This window comes from Colobus angolensis, unplaced genomic scaffold (assembly GCF_000951035.1).
Source record: "Colobus angolensis palliatus isolate OR3802 unplaced genomic scaffold, Cang.pa_1.0 Scaffold12, whole genome shotgun sequence".
Taxonomy (NCBI): Eukaryota; Metazoa; Chordata; class Mammalia; order Primates; family Cercopithecidae; genus Colobus; species Colobus angolensis.
In genome coordinates, this window is record NW_012113141.1 from 3840433 (window position 1) to 3865075 (window position 24643).

At 45.0% G+C, this 24643-nt stretch overlaps 1 protein-coding gene and 1 pseudogene across 3 annotated transcripts; both read right to left on the reverse strand.

Moving 5' to 3' along the window:
- Nucleotides 1-495: 495 nt before the first annotated feature.
- On the reverse strand, nt 496-6382 carry PRF1 (perforin 1 (pore forming protein)). 2 transcript variants are annotated; one of them, XM_011927476.1, is made up of 3 exons: nt 6112-6382; nt 3819-4361; nt 496-2324 (listed from the first exon to the last, which is right to left on the reverse strand). In XM_011927476.1, the coding sequence occupies exons 2-3, from the start codon at nt 4355-4357 to the stop codon at nt 1196-1198; spliced, it is 1668 nt and encodes a 555-aa protein (XP_011782866.1). In that variant the 5' UTR covers nt 4358-4361; nt 6112-6382; the 3' UTR covers nt 496-1195. The 2 variants fall into 2 exon arrangements, with proteins under 2 accessions (XP_011782866.1, XP_011782872.1); XM_011927482.1 differs by having other exon boundaries at nt 3819-4387; nt 6112-6242.
- A 2366-nt stretch (nt 6383-8748) lies between these two features.
- On the reverse strand, nt 8749-20559 carry LOC105501506 (annotated as a pseudogene). The gene is made up of 2 exons (XR_001000204.1): nt 19959-20559; nt 8749-8760 (listed from the first exon to the last, which is right to left on the reverse strand). The product of XR_001000204.1 is annotated as a 60S ribosomal protein L9-like (transcript).
- Between the last annotated feature and the right edge of the window lie 4084 nt (nt 20560-24643).

Sequence of the window (24643 nt, forward strand, 5' to 3'; positions counted from 1 at the left end):
TCAATTATGGTCCACACACATGTTCTCTTTAGCTTGTACCATGTTTGCCCACAAAGGTTTATTTTCACAAAGTGAAATTAACTGACACAGTTAGAAGTCAAATTGTGGTTTGACTTTTAAAAAGTAGAAGACCTGGCAGTACGGGGCTCACATTCCTGCATGAAATGTTTGGCTGGAGCAGCACTGCAGCCCCTCCCCCCGCACGTAAGATGTACACTCTTCAGTTCACCACAGTCCTCACCATGCCCTATTGTCTTCCAGCTGGGAGCTGAATGCCTGTTGCCATTTATCACCACGTTTATGCTGCTGCTTTCTTGAGTCAGAGAATTATGAGGAAGGTAAAATATTTTGGGTCCCCACGTTTCTGACAGAAGTGGGAAAGCAGTTTATATGTGTTACCTGCCCGCCTGTTTTCACTGGGTTGCTAATGTAGAAGTTAATCTCTGGAGTTTGTTTGGTCCCATCTTTTCCTCCGCCACAACACCGCCATGATGATCACCAGAACATCATATTTATTGGCCCTTTATCAAGCTATGTACACGGTGAGACAGGTCAGGACAGGCCTCCATTTGTCTGAGGGGCAAAGCATTGTGGGCAAGGAAGACAGAGCAGCTGGAGCTGATGGGACTCTAGTTAAAGCAATGAAGTGGCTTTGCCACACCACAGAGGGCTCAAGGGAAGGGTCCTAAAAGACCAGTCCTGGGCATCCTGGTGGGAGCTTGGCCTTTCTGCCCAGCGCCTGGCTGAAGCTGTGATTTGTGTAGCTGTGACTGCAGGGCTCGAGAATGACGGAGGGCTTAGGCAGTTTGGACAGGGTGAATCGAGGTTGGCGTGTACACCCAGCCACCTCCCTGAAAAATAGTCTGAGTCTCCCTTTTCCATCTATCTGATGGGTGTCCAATCTTTTGGCTTCTCTGGGCCACATTGGAAGAAGAATTGTGTTGGGCCACACATAAAATACACTAACACTAACCATAGCTGATGAGCTAAAAAAAAAAAAAAAAAAAAATCGCAAAAAAAAAAAAATCTCATAATGTTTTAAGAAAGTTTGCGAATTTGTGTTGGGCCGCATTCAAAGCCATCCCGGGCCACATGCAGGCCTCGGGTTGGACGAGCTTGGTCTAAGACAGCCCTGGCTCCCACTGTGAGAACCCCTTCAGTCCAAGCACACTAGTCCTCTCCAAGCTCACTGTTCTCACCACACGGCCCCACTCCGGTTTCCTGGAGGCTCCCCCAGAAGCATTTGGGGGATGTAGTCCAGGCAGGTGCCTCCTCCCAGGTGGGGCAAGCACCTGGCATGATAGCGGAATTTCAGGTGGCCATGTTTCAGGTTGCATCTCCCCTCATGGGAACCAGACTTGGGAGCCTGATCACAGGTGCCAAGGAGGTCATCGTCCCAGCCAGAGTCCTGATCCCAGACCTGCAACCTCAGGGGCCCCCCTGTGGCCAGGAGCACATCCCCAAAATCCAGCCGCATTGACCAGATGGGGTTGTTACTGTTCCACTCAGTGTTGGTCCTGAGCTCCTGGCCACCAAAGAACACCTTCACATAGGCATCCGTGGCAGTGAACCAGTCCCCCCACAGGCCCCACGCTTGGATGAAGGTCACCTCCAGCTGGGCCAGGCCCCTCTGCCGAGGGCAGCAGTCCTGGGTGGTGACTGCTGAGCCATGGCACACACACTGGCACGGGTCTCGGGGGCTCTTCTGCCGCCCCGGCGGGCACGGCCGGCTGCAGTCCCTCCAGCGAGCCCTGTCCGTCAGGTATTGACTCAGGGCCCTCCTCAGTGCCTCCCGCCGCGGGTCCTGGCTGTCCAGCAGCACATGCAGGGGTTCCAGGCTGTAGTCCACCAGGCCAGGGCTGCCGAGCAGCGAGTCCACCCAGGCTGAGTACTGCTCGGGCCCGGCCTGGCTCCCGAACAGCAGGTCGTTAATGGAGGTGTGATGGCCGCCAACCACTTCCGAATGGCGCTCCCGGTAGGTTTGGTGGAAGGAGGCCGTCATCTTGTGCTTCTTCTTCTTCTCCTCACAGGCTTTGGCTTCGGCAGAGGAGCTGCCGCGGGCGCCTATGTTGACCTGGGCCTCGACGGTCAGGCAGTCATCCACCTCGTCGTCCGTGAGCCCTTCCAGAGCCAGTTCACAGGTGCGCAGGGCAGTGAGGGCCGAGATGCGGCCGCCCAGCTCCACAGCCCGGATGAAGTGGGTGCCGTAGTTGGAGATGAGCCTGAGGTAGGCGGGCTGGGTGGAGGCGTTGAAGTGGAGGGGCAGGTCCCCGAGGGCCCTCTTGAAGTCAGGGTGCAGTGGGGGTGTGTGTACCACATGGAAACTGCGAGAAGAGAGAGACCTCAGCTGGGCCCAGGGATAGTATTTCCGCCATTCAATAAAACAACTCCTGGCCGGGCGCGGTGGCTCAAGCCTGTAATCCCAGCACTTTGGGAGGCCGAGACGGGCGGATCACGAGGTCAGGAGATCGAGACCATCCTGGCGAACACGGTGAAACCCCGTCTCTACCAAAAAAATACAAAAAACTAGCCGGGCGAGGTGGCGGGCGCCTGTAGTCCCAGCTATTCGGGAGGCTGAGGCAGGAGAATGGCGTGAACCCGGGAGGCGGAGCTTACAGTGAGCCGAGATCTGGCCACTGCACTGCAGCCCGGGCAACAGAGCGAGACTCTGTCTCAAAAAAAAAAAAAAAAACAACTCCTTCAGGACTGCTCAAGGTCACACGTAAGTGGGCAGAACTAGGACTGGAACCCAGGGGCCTCCAGAGTGCAAGCGCTGTGGCATGGGGCTGACAGGGAGGCCTCCGCTCTCACCCCTCAGGGACCTCAGTGCTCTGTGTAGGTATTTTCTCTTTTCCTTTTCAAAATAACATTTTTTTTTCTTTCCTTTTAATTTTCTTATCATAAAAGCAATGATCCTGGCCGGGCACAGTGGCTCATGCCTGTAACCGCAGCACTTTGGGAGGCTGAGGTGGGAGGATCACTTGAGTCCAGGGGTTTGAGACCAGCCTGGGCAACATAGTGAGACCCTATCTCTAATTTTTTTTTTAAGAAAAAGAAAAAAAGAACATAAAAGCAATGATCCTGCACTGATGGTATCCATCGGGCTTTGGAACCTAGTCATGTGGCCTTCATCCATCTGTCCCCCTGGATGGGTCCCACATGCCCGGGATCCTGACAGCTTGGGCCATACTTGGCCTCTCTGTAGAGGAAACGTGGCCTCCAGGTCTGAGGAATCAGAGCAGGTGACTTGGGGCTGGCCCACAAACACTGTGCCTTTCTCAGATGTGGAATCTGGGTCCCAGAACTCCTCCTTCTAGGGGCTAGGGTGGCAACTGCTGTTGCTCAGCAGTGTGGCCCTGCCATAGGCAGATGTGAGTATTGGTTGAGTGGATGATTGAAGCTCAGAGAGAAGTGAGATGCTCAAGGTTACACAGCAATGAGGAAGGATGACCTGGCCATGTCTCCTGCCTCTGTCCCTATCCAGGAAGGACTCCATGGAAGGCTGGCTGTGCCCAGGAAAGGGAGGGTTGAGTACTCCCTAGAGCTAAATGGCACCCTGTTGGCTCTCAGACATGGTCTCACTCACTTTCTCTCTACTTGGTGTCTCACTGGGCACTCCCAGATTGGGGACCTCGTGGATGAGAGGAGGCCACAGGGCTGAATCACCTGAAGTCTGGGAGCCAGGACTGCAGTTTCTTCCTGGTAGAAGCAGCCTCCAAGTTTGATTGGAGGACTCTCTCTGCCTTTCCAGAGCTCCTAGACCATCTAGAGTTTCCCACACCTTTTCCAGCCCTCCACCCCCTAGCCCCAGCTCTCACCTGTAGAAGCGGCACTCCACTGTGTCAGTGCTGAAGCTGTACTGGTCCTGGTGGGTCTTCTGGGCTGCAAAGTTGGCTGCCTGTGAGTGTGAGCCAGCCACAGACACATGCACGTTGCCAGTGGGCTGGGGAGTCACATCCAGCCCGACCTTCCAGTCGTTGCGGATGCTACGAGCCGCATCCCGGGCCACAGCTTCAGTGGAGCTGACTTTGGCCCTGGTTACATGGCGCTGGCAGCCAGAGCCCTGGGCCCGCCAGTTGGTGAGTGCCAGGGGCAGGCGCTGGAGGGTGCCCTCCTGTAGGGCATTTTCACAGAGGGTGCAGGTGCCGTCGGGCCGCAGGAACCTTTGTGTGTCTACTGGGAAGGAGCCCGAGCGGCGGAGGCTGGTCACGTCCACACCCTCCCCGGCCAGCCATGCACCAGGCACAAACTTGTGGCTGTGCTTGCACTCTGAGCGTGTGGCTGTGTGGCAGGGAGCAGGGACCGGCAGGGGCAGCAGCAGGAGAAGGATGCCCAGGAGAAGCAGGCAGGCCGCCATGGAGCTGCAGAGACAGGGGGCACTTGGGCTCTGGGAAGCCATGGGTGAGGGATGGAGGATGACTGCTCCCTTCCCCCATAGCCATGGATTATCAGGGCACATGGAAGAGGAGGGGCTGAGATATCTCTTAAGTCATTATTCAATGAATGTCAGAGCTGGTATGTCCCTTATAGGCCTGGTTCAGCCCCCACATTGTACAGATGGGCCCAGAGAGGGGAAAAGCCCTGCGCAGGGTCACACAGCCAAGGGGAGCCCCTTGCTAGAATTCCCCTAAGGTCTAATGGGGATCTAGGTGGATGACTCTGTCCCCAGGACACAACTGTGGGTGGTGGGGAGGGGGCTGTGGCCACAGAAGAGGGGACAGAGTAGCTGTAGCAGATTTGGGGAGGGGCCTGGGGACCTGAGGAAGCCTTCATTCTGGAGAAGTGTCATTTTTGGCCCCAGAACAAGCCACCCTTTGCCCACCCTGACTCACTCTGCTTCTCTGTCTCTGTCACTCTCTCTAACCTCTCTCCCTCCCACTGAGCCCTTAACAGAATTGGAAGAGAAATGAGGTCCTATATTGCCCCTATTCTTCCCATTTTCCCTTTGGGGCCTTTCCTCGGAGCTTTATGGAAGAACATCAGCCCGAATTCTAGAATAAAAGCTGCCGACCTGGCCAGGTGTGGTGGCTCACACCTATAATCCCAACACTTTGGGAGGCCGAGGCGGGCAGATCACTGGAGGTCAAAAGTTCGAGACCAGCCTGGCCAACATGTCGAAACCCCGTCTCTACTAAAAATACAAAAATTAGCTGGGCATGGTGGCAGGTGCCTGTAATCCCAGCTACTCAGGAGGCTGAGACAGGAGAATCACTTGAACCTGGGAAGCGGAGGTTGAAGTGAGCCAAGATCGCACCATTGCACTCCAGCCTGGGTGACAGAGTGAGACTCTGCCCAAAACAAACAAACAAACAAACAACAAAGGAAAAGCTGCCAACCTGACCACACCCTTGGATCCTGTGTGGGGAGAGGCCTCGAAGTTTGCTCTTCAGATCCCCTCCTGCTGTCCCTCCCCTCTTTGCCACTCCCTGCCAAGCTCTGCGGCCTTTAGCAGTGACAGGGGCCCCCCTATTGCCTACTATGGGCAACGATTGTTTAGAAAGTTCTTCCTAATTTTAAGGTGTTTCTGGGGCCTCCCCTGGGCCTGTTTACGATCTGGAACCTCTTTTCTCTAACCTTATCCAAGGTGAGCTCTTCAAAGGTCTTTCCCCTTGGGTACCACAGGCTTTGGCACAGGAGGGCTATGGAGAGCCCCCATTATAGCTGGAGCCTCCATGCCCTGCCCAAAGGCGTGACTTGAAGGGTGGAATTCCAGGCAGCATGACTCGCCCCAGGGAGGCAAAGAGGCCAGGGGAATCTTCAAAGGCCCTGGGCTCTTCCCAGCTAGGAGGCGGGCACGGTCATAACCCTAATCCAGGGAACTCAGCCTTCATCCTGACTCTCATGGTATTCTGTCCCTGGGAGCCTCTTTCCATCTTTCTTAGAAGCTTTAATGTCAGCTCTTGCAGGGCCTTAGAAACTGCACGCTACCTCTTCATTTCATATATGAGGAAACTGAGGCCCAGGGTGGGCACAGGGCTGCCCAGCGAGTTAGTGATTGGCGCTGTCTGTGACCCAGGTGTCTTGTCTTTTAGGTCACGGTACTTCCTGCTCCATCAGGCTCTTCCCTTCCACCCAGAGCCCCAGGCCCCCAGGTCCCTGCTCTCTCCTTACCTGGAGTCCCGTATGGAGAAGCGGCTACACAGGCAGATGTCCTCTCTTCACTGAGGCTCCTGGAATGGTGGCATCAGCCCCCCAGACAGCCCACTGTGGCTCCTTGCACCAGCCACCACTCAGATCACTTCTACTTCCTGCCCCACCCCCAGCTGTGGTCACAGGTCCTTTGTGCTCTCCCCTCCCACGAGAACCCACCCTGTCCTCAGCCCTCATCCGGCCCCCCACTGACAGCCCTCAGGAAGCGAGCAGCAGGGCCAGAGGCTCATCTGCCGAGCAGAGCTGCTGGGGCTCCGGGACTCAGGACATACAGGCGGAGGAGGACGGTGCGCTGAGGACTTTGAGACCCGGCCCAGGCCAGCAGGGCCATCTCCTTGCTTCTGACGCACAGCATCACATGTGTGGGATGTAAGAGGCATGCAGAGGCGGGGCTGAGAGTGTGGGCCTGCACGCCAGACTGCCGAGTCCTGGCCAGCTCGGTTATGCACCAGCGGTGTGGACTGGTAGGGTTCTTCAGCCTCACTGTGCCTCAGTTTCTTCACTGAACAATTGGGATAGAAGTCATGTAGACCCTAGGGGTTGTTGTGAAGGGCTTGGAACTGTGCCTGGCTCTTCTGGAGTGTCAGTGCCTGTGGCCATTCCCTCCTCCCTGAGTGGGGAAAGAGAGATGTTGCTCTAATCTTGCCATCCACTTCCTGCTCAACCTGCATCCCAGTCTAGCCCAGGCTCCAAACCCCAAGCATGTTCCTCAGACAGGCTCTCCTGCTCCTCACTTTGTGAGAACAGCCAGTGGTCTCCACGCTGGCCCCAGCCCTGCTGAGGTCATGTGTGCTGGTGAGAGTGGTCTGGTAGCACCAGAGGACGTGTCTTCTGTACTCTGCTTTGCTTGAGGTCAGGGTGGGGTGAGGTTTCCATGGGTGGAGTGACTCACTTACAGGGCACTGGGGGACAAAATCACATGGCTTCTGGGGTGGGGGCAGCTGGGTAAGCGGGGAGGTGGTTCTCACAACTTGTTCTCATAACTGTGTATATGATGGGAAGAAGTAGCGGCTCCAGACCACATGTGACATCATGTCTCATGGGTCACACTTTGGGGCTCATCCCTTGCGTTTATGTCCCTGCTTGCGTCCCTACTCTTACAGGAACAGGGGCTTATGCTATCTTCTCGGAATCTGGCCCCATCTTCTCTCTGCAGTGTCCCCTGCCTTTTCTAGAAATTGCAGCCTCCTGATCCCTTTCCAGCTCTCACCCATGGCTTGACTTGGATGCTAAGCCTGTGAGGAGTTTCTTTCCTGACCATGACGGGAAGGCCAGTTTGAGGGACATAGAAGTCCTACAAAGTATCTGCAGGAAAAGAGAGGCAAAGTCTAAACAGGTTCTGATCCCAGCTTCACCCGAAACTTACTGTATGCCTCACGGCAGTAGATATCAACCCCCTTTCTGAGCATTGGTTTCCTCATCTATAAAATCAAAGAGATGACTTTGGAATTCTACAAATCCTTCCAGCTAATGATAAAATGTGCATATGGCAGGTTTCAAGTGGCTTACGAAGTGGCTAATGCCCAAGAGATACTGGGTTGTTAGGGTATCCATTAAAGAGCCAAAATGACATTAAGGTTGATGACTGTTTTTGGCTCGTTTAGCTGATAACAGCTGTCCTCCTGTCCCTCTGAAACTTGACACTTGAATGTGCATTAAGCACAGTTTTTCCTCAGACACAAGTTTCAACAAGTGCATAATTTGTTCAATCACCAGACACCATGTATATGGTTTTCTTTAGTAGCAACTTTATTGAGATGTAATTCACATACCATATAATTCACCCATTTCAAGTATACAATTCAATGGCTTTTAGTTCACAGAGTTGTACAGCCACCGCTACAGTCAATTTAGAACATCTTTATCACTCTCCATAAAGAAAACCTATACCCACTGGTGGTCATTTCTCATTTCTTTTTCTTTCTTTCCTTTTTTTTTTTGAGATGAAGTCTTGATTTGTCACTCAGACTGGAGTGCAGTGGCGTGATCTTGGCTTATTGCAACCTCTGCCTCCCAGGTTCAAGCGATTCTCTCACCTCAGCCTCCCCAGTAGCTGGGACTACAGGCACATGCCACCACGCCTGGCTAATTTTTTTTTTGTATTTTTAGTAGAGATGGAGTTTCACCGTGATGGCCAGGCTGGTCTTGAACTCCTGACCTGCAAGTGATCTGCCCACTTTGGCCTCCCAAGGTGCTGGGATTATAGGCGTGAGCCACCGTGCACAGCCATTTCTCATTTCTTCATAACATTATTCTACTTTATGTCTCTGTTAATTTTCCCATTTTTGACAATTCATATAAAAAGAATTATAGGATACGTGGCCTTTTGTGTCTGGCTTGTTTCATTTAATATGATACTTTCAAGGTTCATCCATGTTGTAGCATGTATCAGTACTTTAGTCCGTTTCTTGGCTATATAATATTATATTGTATGGACATACCACAATTTGTTTACCCATTCATAATTGATGGATGTTTGGGTTGTTTCTACTTTTTGGCTGTTATGAATAATGCTGTTATGAACATTTGTGTACAGGTGTGTACATATGTTTCCATTTCTCTTGGGTATATATCTAGGAGTGGAATTGCTGGGACATGTGGTAACTCTAGGTTTAACTTTTTGAGGAACTGTTTTCCAACGTAATTGCATCATTTTGCATTTCTCCAGCAGCTTATGAGAGTTTTAATTCCTCCTTTCCAAATCAAACCAAGGTTCCACTAGTTCCTTGCCAAACCTTGATTATAGCCATCCTAGTGGGTGTGAAGTCGTACCTCATTGTGGTTTTGACTTGAATCTTCCCAGTGGCTAATGAAGTTGAACATCTTTCCATATGCTTATTGGCCATTTGTATACCTTCTTTGGAGAAATGTCTATTCAAGTCCTTTACCCCTATTTTGAACTGAGTTATCTTTTTATTGTTGAATTGTAATAGTTTTTTCTACATTTTGGCTTCTAGACCCTTATCAGATACAGAATTTGCAATTTTTTTTTTCCGATTTTGACAGTTGTCTTTCTTTTCATTTTCTTGAGGGTGCCCTTGAAGTATAAATATGTTTTGTTTTTGGCCAGGCATGGTGGCTCACACCTGTAATGCCAGCACTTTGGGAGGCCGAGGTGGGAGGATTGCTTAAGTCCAGGAGTTCAAGACCAACCTAGGCAATGTGGCAAAACCCTGTCTCTACAAAAAATACAAAAATTAGCCAGGCATGGTGATGTGTGCCTGTAGTTCCGGCTATTCGGGAGGCCGAAGTGGGAGGATTGCTTAAGCCCAGGAGTTCAAGACCAGCCTGGGCAACATGGCAAGCCCCTGTCTCTAAAAAAAAAAAAAGAAAACAAAACACCAAATTTGCTGGGAGTGGTGACACACCCCTGTAGTCCAAGCTACTCAGGAGGCTTAGGTGGGAGGATTTCTTGAGCCTGGGAGGTCGAGGCTTCAGTGAGCCAAGATTGTACCACTTTGCTCTGGCCTGGGTGACAGATCAAGACACTGTCTCAAAAAAAAAAAAAAAAAAAAAGTTTTACTTTCGTTGAAGTTCAATTTATCTATTTTTTCTTTTCTTGCTTATACTTTTAATGCCATGTCTAAGAAGGTTCTGCCTAATCCAAGATTATGAAGATTTATTCCTATGTTTTCTTCTAAGAGTTTTATAGTTTTAGCTCTTATATTTAGGTCTATTATCCATTTGGAGTTAATTTTTGTGTATGGAAAGGGGTCCAATTTCATTCTTTTGCATGTGGATATCATATATGGTTTTGATTTTTTAAGTTATAAAATATCTACTCTAGATACAACAGTGCCATAAATCTTGCTATCTTGGAACGTTCATGTCCCTCCAAGATTCATGTTGAAACTTAATCCTCAATGTAATAGTATTCAGGAGTGGGGTCTTTAGGAGGTAATTATGTCATGAGGGTTCTGTCTTCATGAAAGGGATTAGTGCCCTTATAAAAGCGCTTGAGGGAGTCTGTTTGTACCTTCTTGCTCTTCTGCCCTTCCACCATGTGAGGTCACAGTAACAGGCACCATCTGTGGAGCAGAGAGCAAAGTTTCACCAGATACCACGTCTGCTGGTACTTTGATCTTGAACTTTCCAGCCTCCATAACTGTGAGAAATAAATTTTTATTATTTATAAATTACGCAGTCTAACATATTTTGCTATGGCAGCGGGAGTAGACTAAGCCAGAAATTGGTGCCGGGAGTGGGGTGCTTCTATAACAAATACCTAAAAATGTGGAAGCAGCTTTACAGCTGAGTAATGGGTAGAGGCTGGAAGAGTTTGAGGTTCATGCTGAAAAAATCTTGTATTGCCGTGAATGGACTATAAAGAGTTTTTCTAGTGAGGGTTCAAAAGAAGAGGAGAACTGTGGAGAGAGCTTCGATCATTTTTGAGGTTATTTAAGTGGTTGCAAGTGGAACATTGGTAGAAATATAAACAGTAAAGACTATTCTGATGAGGTCTTACATGGAAATAAGAAACATCTTCTGGTTAAGTGAAAGAAAGGTGATCCTTGTTATAAAGTGGCAAATAATTTGGCTGAATTGTGTTTGTGTTCTAATGTTTTGTGGAAGGCAGAACTTATGAGCAACGAAATAGCATATTTGGTAGAAGAAATCTCTAAGCAAAGTGCTGAGGATGCAGCATGGCTTTTCTTGATTGCTTATAGTAAAACAGAAGGTGAGAGAAATGAATTAAGGGTGAAATTTATAGTTAAAAGGGAATAGAACTTAAAAGAGTTGGAAAATTCTCAGCATGGCCAGGTTGTAAAGAATGAGAAAGTGTTTGAGAGAGAATTCCAATGGTGTGGCCAAGTGGATGTTTGATAAAGAGATTTGTATGGATAGTAGAATGCCAGGTGATATTCATCAAGACTATGAGAAAATGGCCCCTAAGGCATTTTGGAGATCCTCAAGGCTGCTATTACAGGCCAGAGTGCCAGGGTTTTGTGGTCGGAATGGTTTCAAGGGAGGGACCCAGGATGCCTTTGGGGCTTTGGGGTTGGCTGCCCCGGGCTGCATCAGATTTCTACCCCGTGCATTCTGGCACAGAGTTCCTTGGTCACCTCAAGTGTGGCTAGTGGGCCCAGGGGCAGCGTAGTCTACAGTGGTTGCCCCTTTGGTTGCCCCATGGATCCCATGCTCCATGGCTGGAGTGCCATGCTTCATGCTCACAAGTGTGAAATTGGATACATTGGAGCATGGTATCCACGCAGTGTTAAACTGCAGTGGGGGCATGGCTACGACCGCCTAGATCTCAAAGGATGTCCTAGAGAGCCTTGGGGCCCAGGGAGAGAACTATCATAGATGTGAGACCACTTCAGAGAGCCCCCACTAGGGAAACGCCTAGTGGACCTGTGGGGTTGAGGCCACCTCAGAAAGCCCCCACTAGGGCTCCCAGTGGATCCATGGGGGCAGAGTGACCCTGCAGATGCCAGACCAGGAGAGCCACCACCATGTAACTCCATTGGAGTCTCAGGGACTGGACTACAATACATGAGGGCCACTGCATGGGTGGTGCCAAGCAAAGCTGTGGGGACAGTGTTGCCTAGGGGCATGACTCCCATGCCAGTGTATGCAGAAGGTGGGGCATGGAGTCAAAGATTATTTTCAAGTCTTAAGATTTACTGTTGTTTGCTCTGTTGGGTTTTGGACTTGGTCAAGGCCTGTCTCCCCTTTCTTCTTTCCTATTGCTCCCTTTTGGAATGGGAATGTCTATCTATGCCCATCCCACCATTTTTTTTTTTTTTTTTTTTTGAGACAGAGTTTCCCTCTTGTCATCCAGGCTGGACTACAAAGGTGTGATCTCGGCTCATTGCAGCCTCTGCCTCCCAGGTTCAAGCGAATATCCTGCCTCAGTCTCCCAAGTAGCTGGAATTATAGATGCCCACCACCATGCCCAGCTATTTTTTTTGTATTTTTAGTGGAGACAGTGTTTTGCCATGTTGGCCAGGTTGGTCTCGAACTCCTGACCTCAGGAGACCTGCCCACATTGGCCTTCCAAAGTGCTGGGATTACAGAAGTGAACCACCGTGCCTGGCCCCACCATTGTATTTTGGAAGCATATAACTTTTTTTATTTCATAGGTTGACAGTTGGAGAGCAATTTGCCTCAGGGTGATTTTATTTTATTTTATTTTATTTTATTTTTTTGAGACAGAGTCTCACTTTGTTGCCCAGGTTGGAGTACAGTGGTGGGAATCTCGGTTCACTGCAACCTCTGCCTCCCAGGTTCAAGTAATCCTCCTGCCTCAGCCTCCCGAGTAGCTGAGACTACAGGCATGTGCCACCACACCCGGCTAATTTTTCGTATTTTAGTAGAGATGAGGTTTCAACATGTTGGCCAGGCTGATATCGAACTCCTGACCTCAAGTGATCTACCTATCTCAGGATTACAGGGGTTAGGCACCGTGCCTGGCCTGCCTCAGTTTGAATTAAATCTTAAGTCTCACCATATGTGATTTAGATGATACTCATTTAAAATTTGTCATTTCATTTTCTTTTTTTAAGTGACTGTGTCCCACTCTGTGGCCTGGGCTCGAGTGTAGTGGTACAGTCTCACTGCAGCCTCAAACTCCTGGGCTCAGGTGATTATCCTGTAGCAGGACGAACCGCAGACAAAACTCCTCAGACACTGGATTAAAGAAGGAAGAGGTTTTTTATTCAGCCGGGAGCGTCAGCAGACTGATGTCTAAAGAGCCGAGCTCCCTGAAAAAGAAATTCTTGGCCTTTTTAAAGGCTTACAACTTTAAGGGGTCCATGTGAAAAGGGGTCGTGATAAATTGAGCATGAATGGGAAACGTGACTGGGGGCTACATGCATAACTTCATACTACTGTATGTAGTTGTATGCATACTGTAGTATGCCTACTACTGTAGAACACAAAGTTTTACAATGCTTTTTTCATACAGTGTCTGGAATTTACAGATAACACAAGTAGTTTAGGTCAGGGGTTGATGTTATTATTATTACTTTTTTTAACTCCTAGGGCCGGGTGGTGGTGCTAAGGTCGTCTGGCTATTTATCTTACTTTTGTTTCTTTCTAACTTTTTGCTTTCTCTCTTTCCTCCTGTCTTGTGAATTAGGCAAGGTGGTGGGGAGGAGGGCAGCAGGAGTAGTAGTGGTCTCCTTCCTTAATCCCCCCTCAGCCTCTTGAGTAGCTGGGACTATTCAAGATGATCTTCAGATGAAATGTAGACTGGACTTAAACTTTAAAGTTGATGGTGAAGTGAGTTAAGACTTTTGGGGATATTGAGATGGAATGAACGTATTTTGTATGTTAGAAGGACATGAGTTTTGGGGGCACCAGGGATGGAATCTTATAGTTTTCTTTTCTTTTCTTTTTTTTTTTTTTTTTGATATGGAGTTTCCCTCTTGTTGCCCAGGCTGCAGTGCAATGGCACAATTTCGGCTCACTGCAACCCATGCCTCCTGGGTTCAAGTGATTCTCCTGCCTCAGCCTCCCAAGTAGTTGCAATTACAGGCACGTGCCACCACACCGGGCTCCTGCCTCAGCCTCCCAAGTAGTTGCAATTACAGGCATGTGTCACCACACCCGGCTAATTTTATAATTTTTTTTTAGTAGGGATGTGGTTTTACCATGTTGGTCAGGCTGGTCTTGAACTCCTGACCTCAGGTCATCCACCCGCCTCGGCCTCCCAGAGTGTTGGGATTGCAGTAGCGAGCCACTGCGCCTGGCCTGGAATGCTATATAGTTTGAATGTTTGTGTGCTTCCAAAATTTCTGTTGACACCCCTCAGTGCAATAGTATTAAGAAGTATTAAGAGTATTAAGAGGGTCCTGCCCTCATGAGTGGGATTAGTGCCCTTATAAAAGGGCTTGAGGGAGTCTATTAGTCCCTTTTGCCTTTCTACCCTTCTGCTGTGTGTGTGAGGACAAAAGGTGTTGTCTATGGAGTAGGGCAAGCCTTCGCCGGACACTGAGTCTGCTGGCACCTTGATCTTAGACTTCCCAGCCTCCAGAACTGTAAGTAATAAAGTTCTATTATTTATAGATTACCCACCCTAAGGCCTTTTGATATAGCAGCAGGAACAGACGAAGGCAGCACTGGACATAGAATGCACGAGGGAGATACAGCGTGATTGCGTTTGCTGATGTGCAGCACCTACCACATAAACTACAGCTGTGGCCTGAAATCAAAGAGGTCCTTTAACAAAACTAGTTTAGATGGTAATTATTGTGCATATATTAAAGATCCAAAATGCAGTCACAGGTGGTGTTTTCTTCACCCTGAGATAATTCTTTAGTGCCTTTTCTTTACAAGTTTGTGAAACTTTGAGGTTCTTCTCCCTCAGCCCTCAACAGTGTTACCCACAGTTCTTGTTTTGCCCTTTGTCTCATAAAATGAGACAAAAGAACTGAAGAAATCTTTCCTTTTTTTCCATTCTGCAAAAGGCTTATAGAAGATTGGCACTCTGTTGGTGTAATTGGGTAGATTTTAAACTACTGGGTCCATGTCTTGGATCCAGTAGCTCTATTCAGGTTTTCTGTTTTGTTTTCTGGTATCAGTTTTGGCAAGTTATGTTTTTCTGAATCCTTCACACTATCTAAAATTTCACACTTGTGGGCATGAAGTTGTTTACAATGTTCTTTCTCTTAAAAACAAAATCTTTATGAGTTGGTAGTGATGCCCTATTTTGATAAAAGATTCAAAAAATTGCTTTTTTCTTTTTTATGGATCAGTCTTGATAAAGATTTATACATATCACATTAATTTTTTCAAACAACCTACTCTTGGCTTTATTGATTTTCTCCAGTGTATTATTATTTTCCATTTTGTTAATGTCATAAAAAATTTTTTTTTCACTTCCTTCCTTTTCCCTTTTCTTTGGGCTTCTTCTGTTGTTCTTTTTCTAACTTCTTGAGTTGAACCCTTAGCTCATTAATTTTCAGTCTTTCTTTTTCTTTATTTTCAGTAAGGAAATGCTTCTGTAAGTGATCTTTTAAGCCTCTACATTTCTAAGAATCTTTTTAACTGTGTCTCTAAAGTTTTGGGATGTGGTATTTTCATAATTGCCTAGTTTTAAAATATTTTCTACATTTTCTTATAATTTCTTTTTTGGCTTGTAAGTTATTTAAAAGTGTGCTTTCCACGTTTTCAGTCATGGGGGTTTTAAATGCTGTCTGTTGGTTATGAATTTCTAACATAGTTGCATTGTCATCAGAGCATATTGTCTGTATGACACCCATTCATTAAGGTTTATTGACATTTTTTCTATGGTCTACCAAATGTTTAGTTTTGTAAATGTTCCTGTGTACTTGAGAAGAATATATATTTGTTAATTTTTGGAAGCAGGGTTCTATGTTCAAATCTGTGGTCTTTTGAGACAGTCACTGAGAGAGCCATGTTGAAATCTTCTACGATGAAGGTAGATTGTTTAACTTCTCTCTATACCTTTCATTCTGTCAGTTTTTGCTTTATATGTTTGGAAGCTGCTTTATTAAACAAGTTTAGTATAGTGTTGGCTTCCAGGATTGAACTCTTTATTATTGTGTAGTGGCTCTTTTTATCTCAAATAATGCTTTTTGCCTAAACGTCTATTTGGTCTGGTATTAATAGAGCTATTCCAACTTTCCTTTTTTTAGTATTATTTTTAACTGTGGTAAAATATATGTAACATGGAATCTACTATTTTATTTTTATTTTATTTTATTTTTGAGACAGAGTCTCACTCTGTCGCCTGGCTGCAGTGCAGTAGCACGATCTAGGCTCACTGCAAGCTCTGCCTCCCGAGTTCAAGTGATTCGCCTGCCTCAACCTCCCAAGTAGCTGGGACTACAGGCACACGGCACCATGCCCAGGTAATTTTTTTGTACTTTTAGTAGAGACGGGGTTTCACCATGTTGGCCAGGATGGTCTCGATCTCTTGACCTCGTGATCCGCCCGTCTCGGCCTCCCAAAGTGCTGGGATTACAGGCGTGAGCCACTGCGCCTGGCCTATTTTAATAATTTTTAAGTGTACCAGCTTTCTTTTGATTTGTTCCCAGCATGGATGTATTCCATCTTACTTCCAAATTCGCTGTGCTCTTACATCTTAGGTAGGCCTCTGTTAAACACAATTAGTTGGATTTTGTTTTGTCATCCAGCCTGAGGGACTATCTGTTTAACTATGTGTTAAGTCCGTGTATATTTATTGTGATTACTGTTCTAATAGAGTTTGTTTCCACCATAATATTTTATATTTGTTTATTGTCTTGCTTTTTTCTGTGTGTTCTTCCTCCCCTCCTTCCTTCTTTCTTTTAGGTTGACTGAACTTTAAAAAAATTACATTCTTTACTCTCTACTAGTTTAGCTCTTACAACCTCTATTTCTGATTATTTGGTGGTTACCCGTAACAATGCTAATATGCATTCTAAACAAAGTCTAAAATTGTTTACTACTTCCTGCCTTCCCAAGGATACAAAGATCTCAGAATGCTGCTAACTAAAATCACCTTTTGGCCGGGTGCGGTGGCTCACACCTGTAATCCCAGCACTCTGGGAGGCCGAGGTGGGTGGATCACCTGAGTTCAGGAGTTTGAGACCAGCCTGGCCAACATGGTGAAACCCCGTCTCTACTGAAAATACAAAAATTAGCCAGGTGTGGTGATGTGCACCTGTAATCTCAGCTGCTCGGGAGGCTGAGCGGGGAGAATCGCTTGAACTCAGGAGGTGGAGGTTGCAGTGAGCTGAGACTGCGCCACTGCACTCCAGCCTGGGTGATAGAGTGAGACTCCACCTCAAAAAAAATAAATAAATAAATAAAATAATAAAATCATCTTTTGTTATTCTGAAAGTTATTTTTGTCCAGTATTTTAGTTCCATCTCATTTTTCCTCTGCTAAATTATTTATTAGTACTATTATTTGATATAATCAATATTTGTCTGTATTTACCCATGTTTACCAGGATCTTTGCTTATTTATTCTTTGATCTAGCTTTCTTTGGCGATAATTTTTCTTTTCCTTGAGTGGGCGTTAGAAGTGCTTTCAGTGAATCTCTCTGGTAGCACATGCTCTCAGTTTCTGTTTGTCTGAGCTGTCTATTTCATCCTTGTTCTTGAATTATCATTTGAGGTGGTTGACCCTTTGAAGTTATTGCTGGTTGACTCCCGTCAGCGCTTCTAAGTTATTATGTCACAGTTTCTGGCTTCCACTGTTGCTACTGTTTAATTGTCATTCTTTGTAGGGAATTTGTCTTTTGTGTTGGGGAGGCTGTTAAGATCTTTTTGGTTTTGGTTTTCTGAAAATTTACTATGAAGTACATATCTAGAGATGACTTCTTTAAATGTATTCTGTTTGGGATCTGTGGTGCTTCCTGAGTCTGAGGATTCACATCCTTTAACATTCTGGAAAAAATCTTGGCTGTTATAGTGTCGTATATTCCATTTCTCGCGTTTGGTCTACCTTTTGCTTTTTTTTTTTTCTGATACAGGATCTCGCTCTGTTGCCCAGGCTGGAGTGCAGTGGCACAATCTTGACTCACTTCAAACTCTGCCTCCCAGGCTCAAGCTATCCTCCACCTCAGCCTCCTGAGTAGCTGGGACTACAGGCACACGCCATTAGGTTTGGCCTATTTTTGTATTTTTGGTAGAGAAAGGGTTTCACTATGTTGGCCAAGCTAGTCTCAAACTCCTGGGCTCAGGTGATTTGCCTGCCTCAACCTCCCAAAGTGCTGGGATTACAGGCATGAGCCACCGTGCCCAGCCTACCTTTTGCCTTTTTGAATGCCACTGGTGATATAATAGTCCTTTTCACTCTCTCTTCCATGTCTGTTATGTTTTTTTCTTATTTCCCACTTTCAGCCTTTTTGTACTGAGTTGCCATTATTTTTCTCCTATTCTTTTCAATTCATGAATTGTTGCTTCAGATGTGTCTAATGTACTATTAATTCATCCTTTGGGTTTTAAGATTAGGTAATACACTTACCAAGATGCACAAATCAAAGTGGTGGAAAAAAATATACAGTGAATAATCCTTCTCTGCCTCTTTCCCCATTTGTTCCAGTCCAACTGACCTCCATAGGTGCCACTGTTTTTTTTTTTTTTTTTTCCTAATTTATTTGGTGGCCTCTCAGAGTTTCATCATGCCAGTAAAAGCAAATGCAAATATAAACAGTTTTTAAAAAAATTTTCCTCCTTTCTCACACAAAAGGAACACTATTATACATCTTGCTGTGTACTTTGTCTTTAGTTTTACTTAATACAGTTTGGAAATCTTACCTTATAGCACATAATTTCCTCAATCTTTTATTTTAAAAAAATGTTGCATAGTATTTCGTTATATGGATGAACCGTAACTTATTGGGCCAGCCTTTTAATGATGGCCATTTGGGTTATTTATAGTCTTTTGCTCTAATGAACAATGTTGCAGTAAATAACCTTGTACACACCTCCTTTTGGACATGTGGAGGATATCTGTAGAATAAATTCCCAGGAATTGAATTGCTGGAACAGAACAGTATGCATTTTCAATTTTGTAATAAATTTGCCATAAATAGCCCCCATAGGGACAAGCACCAGTTTTCACTCTTACCAGCAAAGCATAAGTGGCCTCATTTCCCTCAGTATTACCTATGAAATTTTTTTGTTTAGTTAATTTTTGCTTTTAATAATTTATGTGTAAACTCTCTGTTTCATTCTTTTTCCAAATTTCATGTCTATGTCTCCTAGTTATTGAAACAAATTTTAAACATGTCTATGTAGTCATTTTGGGTTTTATTATCTAGTTATGCCAATACATAAAACCTTTGGTGCAGCTCATTCTTTATCTTGTTATACAGCTGAATCTTCCTGCTTGGTGGATTGTCTCCTTGAGGGTTTTGCTTGCAGTGTTAGATTGTGAGCTCATTCTTGGCTGCCCTTTACCTGTGGGAATCCTGCAAAGCTTAGGATTGAGAACATTCCTCCAAAGTGGGTTTGCACATGCTTTTATGAGACACCTTCCGTTTTTACCGATTCAGACTTATTTATGCTTATTTTTTGGCTTGGCATGTTCTGACGCATGCAAGTGGCATATGGAAAGGTAGACCTGTAGTTCTGATGTTTAAGTAGAGACCATCCTTCCTCTCAGATTTAAGACTGAGAAAAACGAGTTTTTTTCTGGACTCCCTTTCCCAGTAAATAGATCCTTTTAACAGCCTATCCTTTGATTGACATTATTAGCCCTTTGAGTATTTATTTAGGTTTTTACATAGAGTGGTCTCAGCTTCAATTCCCCTACTCTGCAACCCTGCCCGACCTTATTTCCTGTTGTTCCTGTGGTCACCGTAGCCTGAGGTCCTGGCTTCTCTGGCCTGGCCTGTGTCCTCAGGGCATCCCTGGCTGCTGGCCTGGTTTACCCTCTAGTTTTTGCTTCTTTGTTATTTTTGGCTCCTTAGTATTTCACTTACTTTTTTCCAATTTTGTTTATGCTTTTTGATGTATGTATTATGTACATTTTTGATATATGTATTTAATTCTGTCTTTCTAGGTAACAGAAGTGGGTTTTCTAATGGAGAGCTTTTAAGGATCGCTACTCTGTAATATTTGTTCTTTATTCTTCATTCAGTAAATATTTATTGACTGCCTACTATGTGCTAGATTATTCTGTTCTTTCTGTTTTACTTTAAAAGACTCAAAGGACTCTGGTAGGTATAGCAACCACTAGTAAATTCAGATGAAGACGTTTTTTGTTTGTTTGTTTTGTTTGTTTTTTCCTGTTTTTTTTTTTTTAGAAGCTCCAAATCAACAGGTCTTTTATTGCATCATTTAAATATCACAAGTAGGTCTTAGGAGTCATCTGGCATCTTCTTTCTGTAGCTTGATAACTCTTAGATCTTATTCATCAGCCTGCTGAACAGTTCCTTTTTCAGAGACATAGATACCATCCAAAAATTTCCTGATATCCTTGTTTTTAACTGTTGTGGCTTGCTGAATCAAAGCCGCTGAATTTGAAACAAGTTCAATGTCATTTCCTTCAAAGATTAATTCATCTTTCTGGGCTTGAGATACTGAACAAGCAACACCTGGTCTCATCCGAACCCTGCGGATGTATTTTTCACCCAAGAAATTACGGATTTCAACAAGAGACCCATTCTCCTGGATAACGACGTTGATGGGGAAGTAAGCATACACAGACCTCATCTTATAACGGAAGCCCAGTGTAACACCCTTGATCATGTTCTGTACATGACTACAAATAGTCCGAATGGTAGCCAGTTCCTTTCTGTTACCCTACCATTTGTCAACCCGAAGCCTCTTTTTTTTCTTTCCAAGAAGACTGAGTTCTACATTGATGTGATTGAAGTCCCTCCGCAGGGTTCCTCTGGGGCCCTTCACGATAACTGTGCGTCCCTTCAGAGTAATGTCGACATTTTCTGGAATGTCGACAGTCTGATTGCTGAGAATGGTCTTCATTCTTGCAGTAGACGCAGCAAAGAAAAGCTGTTTTTTCCTGTTTTAACATGGAGATCTTTTTTCTTGTTGTTGTTGAGAGGTAGTCTTCTTATATCACCCAGGCTGGTCTCAAACTCCTGGGCTCAAGGGCTCCTCCCATCTCAGTCTCCCGAGTAGCTGGGATTATAGGCATGAGCCACCATGCCCAGCTCCTAGCACAGAAATCTAAGCCCATGATGGTGAGGGCTATGAACAAACCTATGGTGGTTACAAATTCATACCGACAACATTTTCATATGAGATTGACCCAATTTAGGGAGCACAAAGAGAGCATTTCTAACACCTTTGGTCTGAGGTTCACCCCACCACATTAACTCTATCAGTTAACCAAACAAGAACCTAGAATGCGAATGTGCATGTTGTGGAAATGAGTAGTAGAAGTAAACTCTCCCGCTGTAATGACTGAATGTTTATGTTTCCACCAAAATTCATGTGTTCAAATCCCAACCACCAATGTGATGGTACTAGGAGGTGGAGACTTTGGGAAGCAGTAGGCCATGAGGGCAGTAATCAGGTCATAATCCCTTACGAATGGTGTCAGTGCCCTTATTAGAGAGGCTCCAGAGGACTGGAATGAAATGAGGAGACAGCCATCTGCAACTCAGAAGAGGGCCCTTGCCAGAGCCTAGCAAGCTGGCACCCTAATCTCAGACTTCTGGCCTCCAGAACTGGGAGACATCAATTTCTGTTCTTTTAAGTCACCCAGTCTGTGGTACTTCTGTTATAGCAGACTGAACAGATGAAGAGACCTGCATTTGTTTTGTTTTAAATCAATGTTAACACTGAGGATTGCTATAAGGCTTACTGTAGGAATCTCCCAGAATGAACCTATACTTAGAGGAACTGGAAAGACATCAGGGTCCCCTTCTCTTCTGTCCCTTCTGTAGTTCCTGTTCAGATTTTGTAGCCTTTTACCTCCTTTTCTTTCTCCTCTTCATCCTTCCCTTTCACCAGATTGCCTTCTTGCACCTCATTTGCTTCAGGAGACCCATGGTAGCTGTTTAGAAATGGTAGCCCCCATTTTTGCATTTGGCTCCATGACCCCTACTCTTGATTTTGTCTGACACAGACTTTACAGTTTACAAAGAGTTTTGTGTGTGTTATTTCATCTGCACCTAACAATGTTGTGACATAGGCAAAATATTGTTATCCCTGTTTTTTTTTTAATTAAAAAAACTGAGACCCAGCAAGAAGTACTTGCCCAACATTATGCAACCAACAAGTGACAAAGCAGGGAGCAGACCTAGGTTTTCTGGCTTGAGGCCAGTGCTGTCACAGGAGCCTGGCTCATACAGCTGGCTAGTAAATCCACATTCAAGTGAAATTCCAATGTCTGGAAAAATTGGATTTCTAACTCATCCCTGAGCTCCCAATTTTCTGATATTTCTATTAAAGAACAATAGGTCTGTTACTTCTCTGTGAGAGCAGTGACCTTAGATTATACAGTTTAAAAATTTGGTGTGGGTTTTGGGAATGTTCTGAGGGTCTGTCTACTATTGGGTCTGGCCAACCAGCCAGGCTGAGCCATGGTTGGGGTTTTCTGATGGATTACTAGTGGCCAAGGGCTTGTGAAAACATAAATGTCTCACTGAGCGCAAACCTGAATGGAAAAAAAGAAAAGAAGTTCTGAGTAAGAGTCTGACTAATGACTTCTTGGAAGAAACTGAACAGTGTCTGAGACTTTTTCATCTGCCTTTAGCTAGCAAAGTTTCTTCCGAAAGCCCCACAGCCCCATGCATTTGACTAGCACAGGTGGATTCGTACATTCATCCCCCATGCTATTCACTGATGGTCTTTAATGAACACATATTATGCACGAGGTGCTAATGATCACAGAGAGGGCTACAAAGAAGCATAAAATAGGGTTCCATCCTTAAAGGAGCCTACCATCCATATATACATTTTGGCACCATAATTGAACTTACAGTTCTGAGAGCCAGACTGCCTGGTCAAAATTCCAGCTCTACCACTTTCAACTAACAACAATTAACCTTGTATCCAAGTATTTATCTCTTTAAACTGCAGTGTCCTCATCTGTAAAATAAGACCAACAATGGTACCCATCCAACTATGCCTCTAACTCAGGGCACTGCTGTGAAGATGAAATGAGGTAATAATGTGTTTAAAGAGCTTGGCGCAGAGTAAAAGATCAAAATAAAAGTGAGGTCATTGGCATAAAACTTTAAGGTGGTTTGGGATGTGTGGCTGGCTTAGCAATGAAGAGCTATTGTGGTTCGGAGGGGAGCAGTGGGTTTGGGTCTCTATGTTACCAGAACAAGACGCACGTGAAGGTTTGGCAGGTAGCAAAGACTGTGCAGAGGTTTTCAAGGCGGAGAACAACAGGGTCAAAGGCATGGAGACAAAAAAGAGTGACTCACATTGAAGGAAACAGCATGTGTTTCTGGGTTGGACTAGGATGTAGGGATAAATGAGTGGGTATTAATCATTGTAAGTGTAAGTTTCCCGTATTTAACATGCACTATCTGCCAGGCACCTTGTGAATTTATAATTATCATGTAAATTAATCCTCCCAACAACCCATGAAATCTCCCCATAAAATCTTGAAACTTGCCAGCTAAATAGTCTTTCTAGGACAAAACCTCACACAGAGGCAAAATGGCTGGGAGTAGACTCTAAACTGAGCAAGACAGGGAGCCACATAAAGAGAAGGTCCAGACAAAACTGGGGGAGGGCTACAGAGGAAGTCATTCCCAGACTCTTCAGCCCATTTTAAAGACATTTTTCAGTACAACAGAAGAGGGAGCCCTAGAGTCATGAATCTTGGCCAAGAACTCTTTTCCCATTCTCCCCATTGAGGACTGCCCGAAAATCTATCTCATTTAAACAAAAGCAATGTAAAAGGATTGCAGAGGAGAAATCCAGTCCCATTCAGTTTTTTTTTTTTTTTTTTTTTTTAAGAAAAAGAAGTTGATTAGCATAGTAACAGGTCATCAGGCAATGATCTCTGGAAAGACATGCCCTACAAAATAAATAAAATTTTTCATTTGATATTTTTTAATGAAGTAGAAGAGTTTTTAAAATGACAGAATTTAGGAAACTAAAGCATAAGTCAGGATTCTAAAAATTAAGAGATGAGATAATTGGACACAAGGAAATTTGAAAAGAGCTCACACAGAATTTAGTTAGGAAAAAAACATTTTTCTTTTCTAAAGAAAACCCCAACCATTTTAGAAATAAAAACAAGCTAGAGTGAATAAATAATATAAATAATGTCATAAGAGAAATAGATGGTGAAAAAGAGGAAATTTAAAAAATCAAAAGTGGAGACTGGTTAAAAAAAGATATAAAAGTGATAGATGGGGAAGATAGAGAGGATCCAACCCATGTATAAAAGAGACCCTAAAGAAGAAAACTGAGGTAATGAAACAGAATAAATACATACTGTAGTTAAGTATGTTAACGTACCTCTCTCTTTAACTGATAAAACAAGTGGACAATAAATCAGTAAAGATACAAAAAAATTGAACAATACAATGATAAGCTTGACTCAATTGACATAAATAGGACACTGTACACATATACCAAAGTGTTGATGAAAAGGCTGAACTTTGTAAAATATTTAAAGAGGTTTATTCTGAGCCAATATGAGTGACCATGGCCCAGGATATGTTCTCAAGAGGTCCTAAGAAAGTGTGCCCAAGGTGGTTGGGCTACAGTTTGGTTTTATACATTTTAGGGAACAAGAGTTGCAAGCAAAGACATAAGTCAATACATGGAAGGTGTCCATTGGTTCAGCCTAAAGAGGTGGGATGTCTTGTGGGGAGGGGACTGCTTCCAGGTCATATAGGTAGATTCAAAGATTTTCTGATTGGCAATTGGTTGAAAGAGTAAGCTTTGTCTAAAGGCTTAAGAAGTCAGTAGAAAGGAACGCTTGAGCTAAGACAAGGGGGTTGTGGAAGCCAAGGCACTTGTTACATAGATGAAGTCTCATAGGTGGCAGCCTGCAGAGAGCATGTGATGCCATACCAGAATTAGGTTGGAATTTTGTGTTTTATTACCACAAAGAGTCTGTTTTGTCAATCCTATGATCTCTATTTTAATAT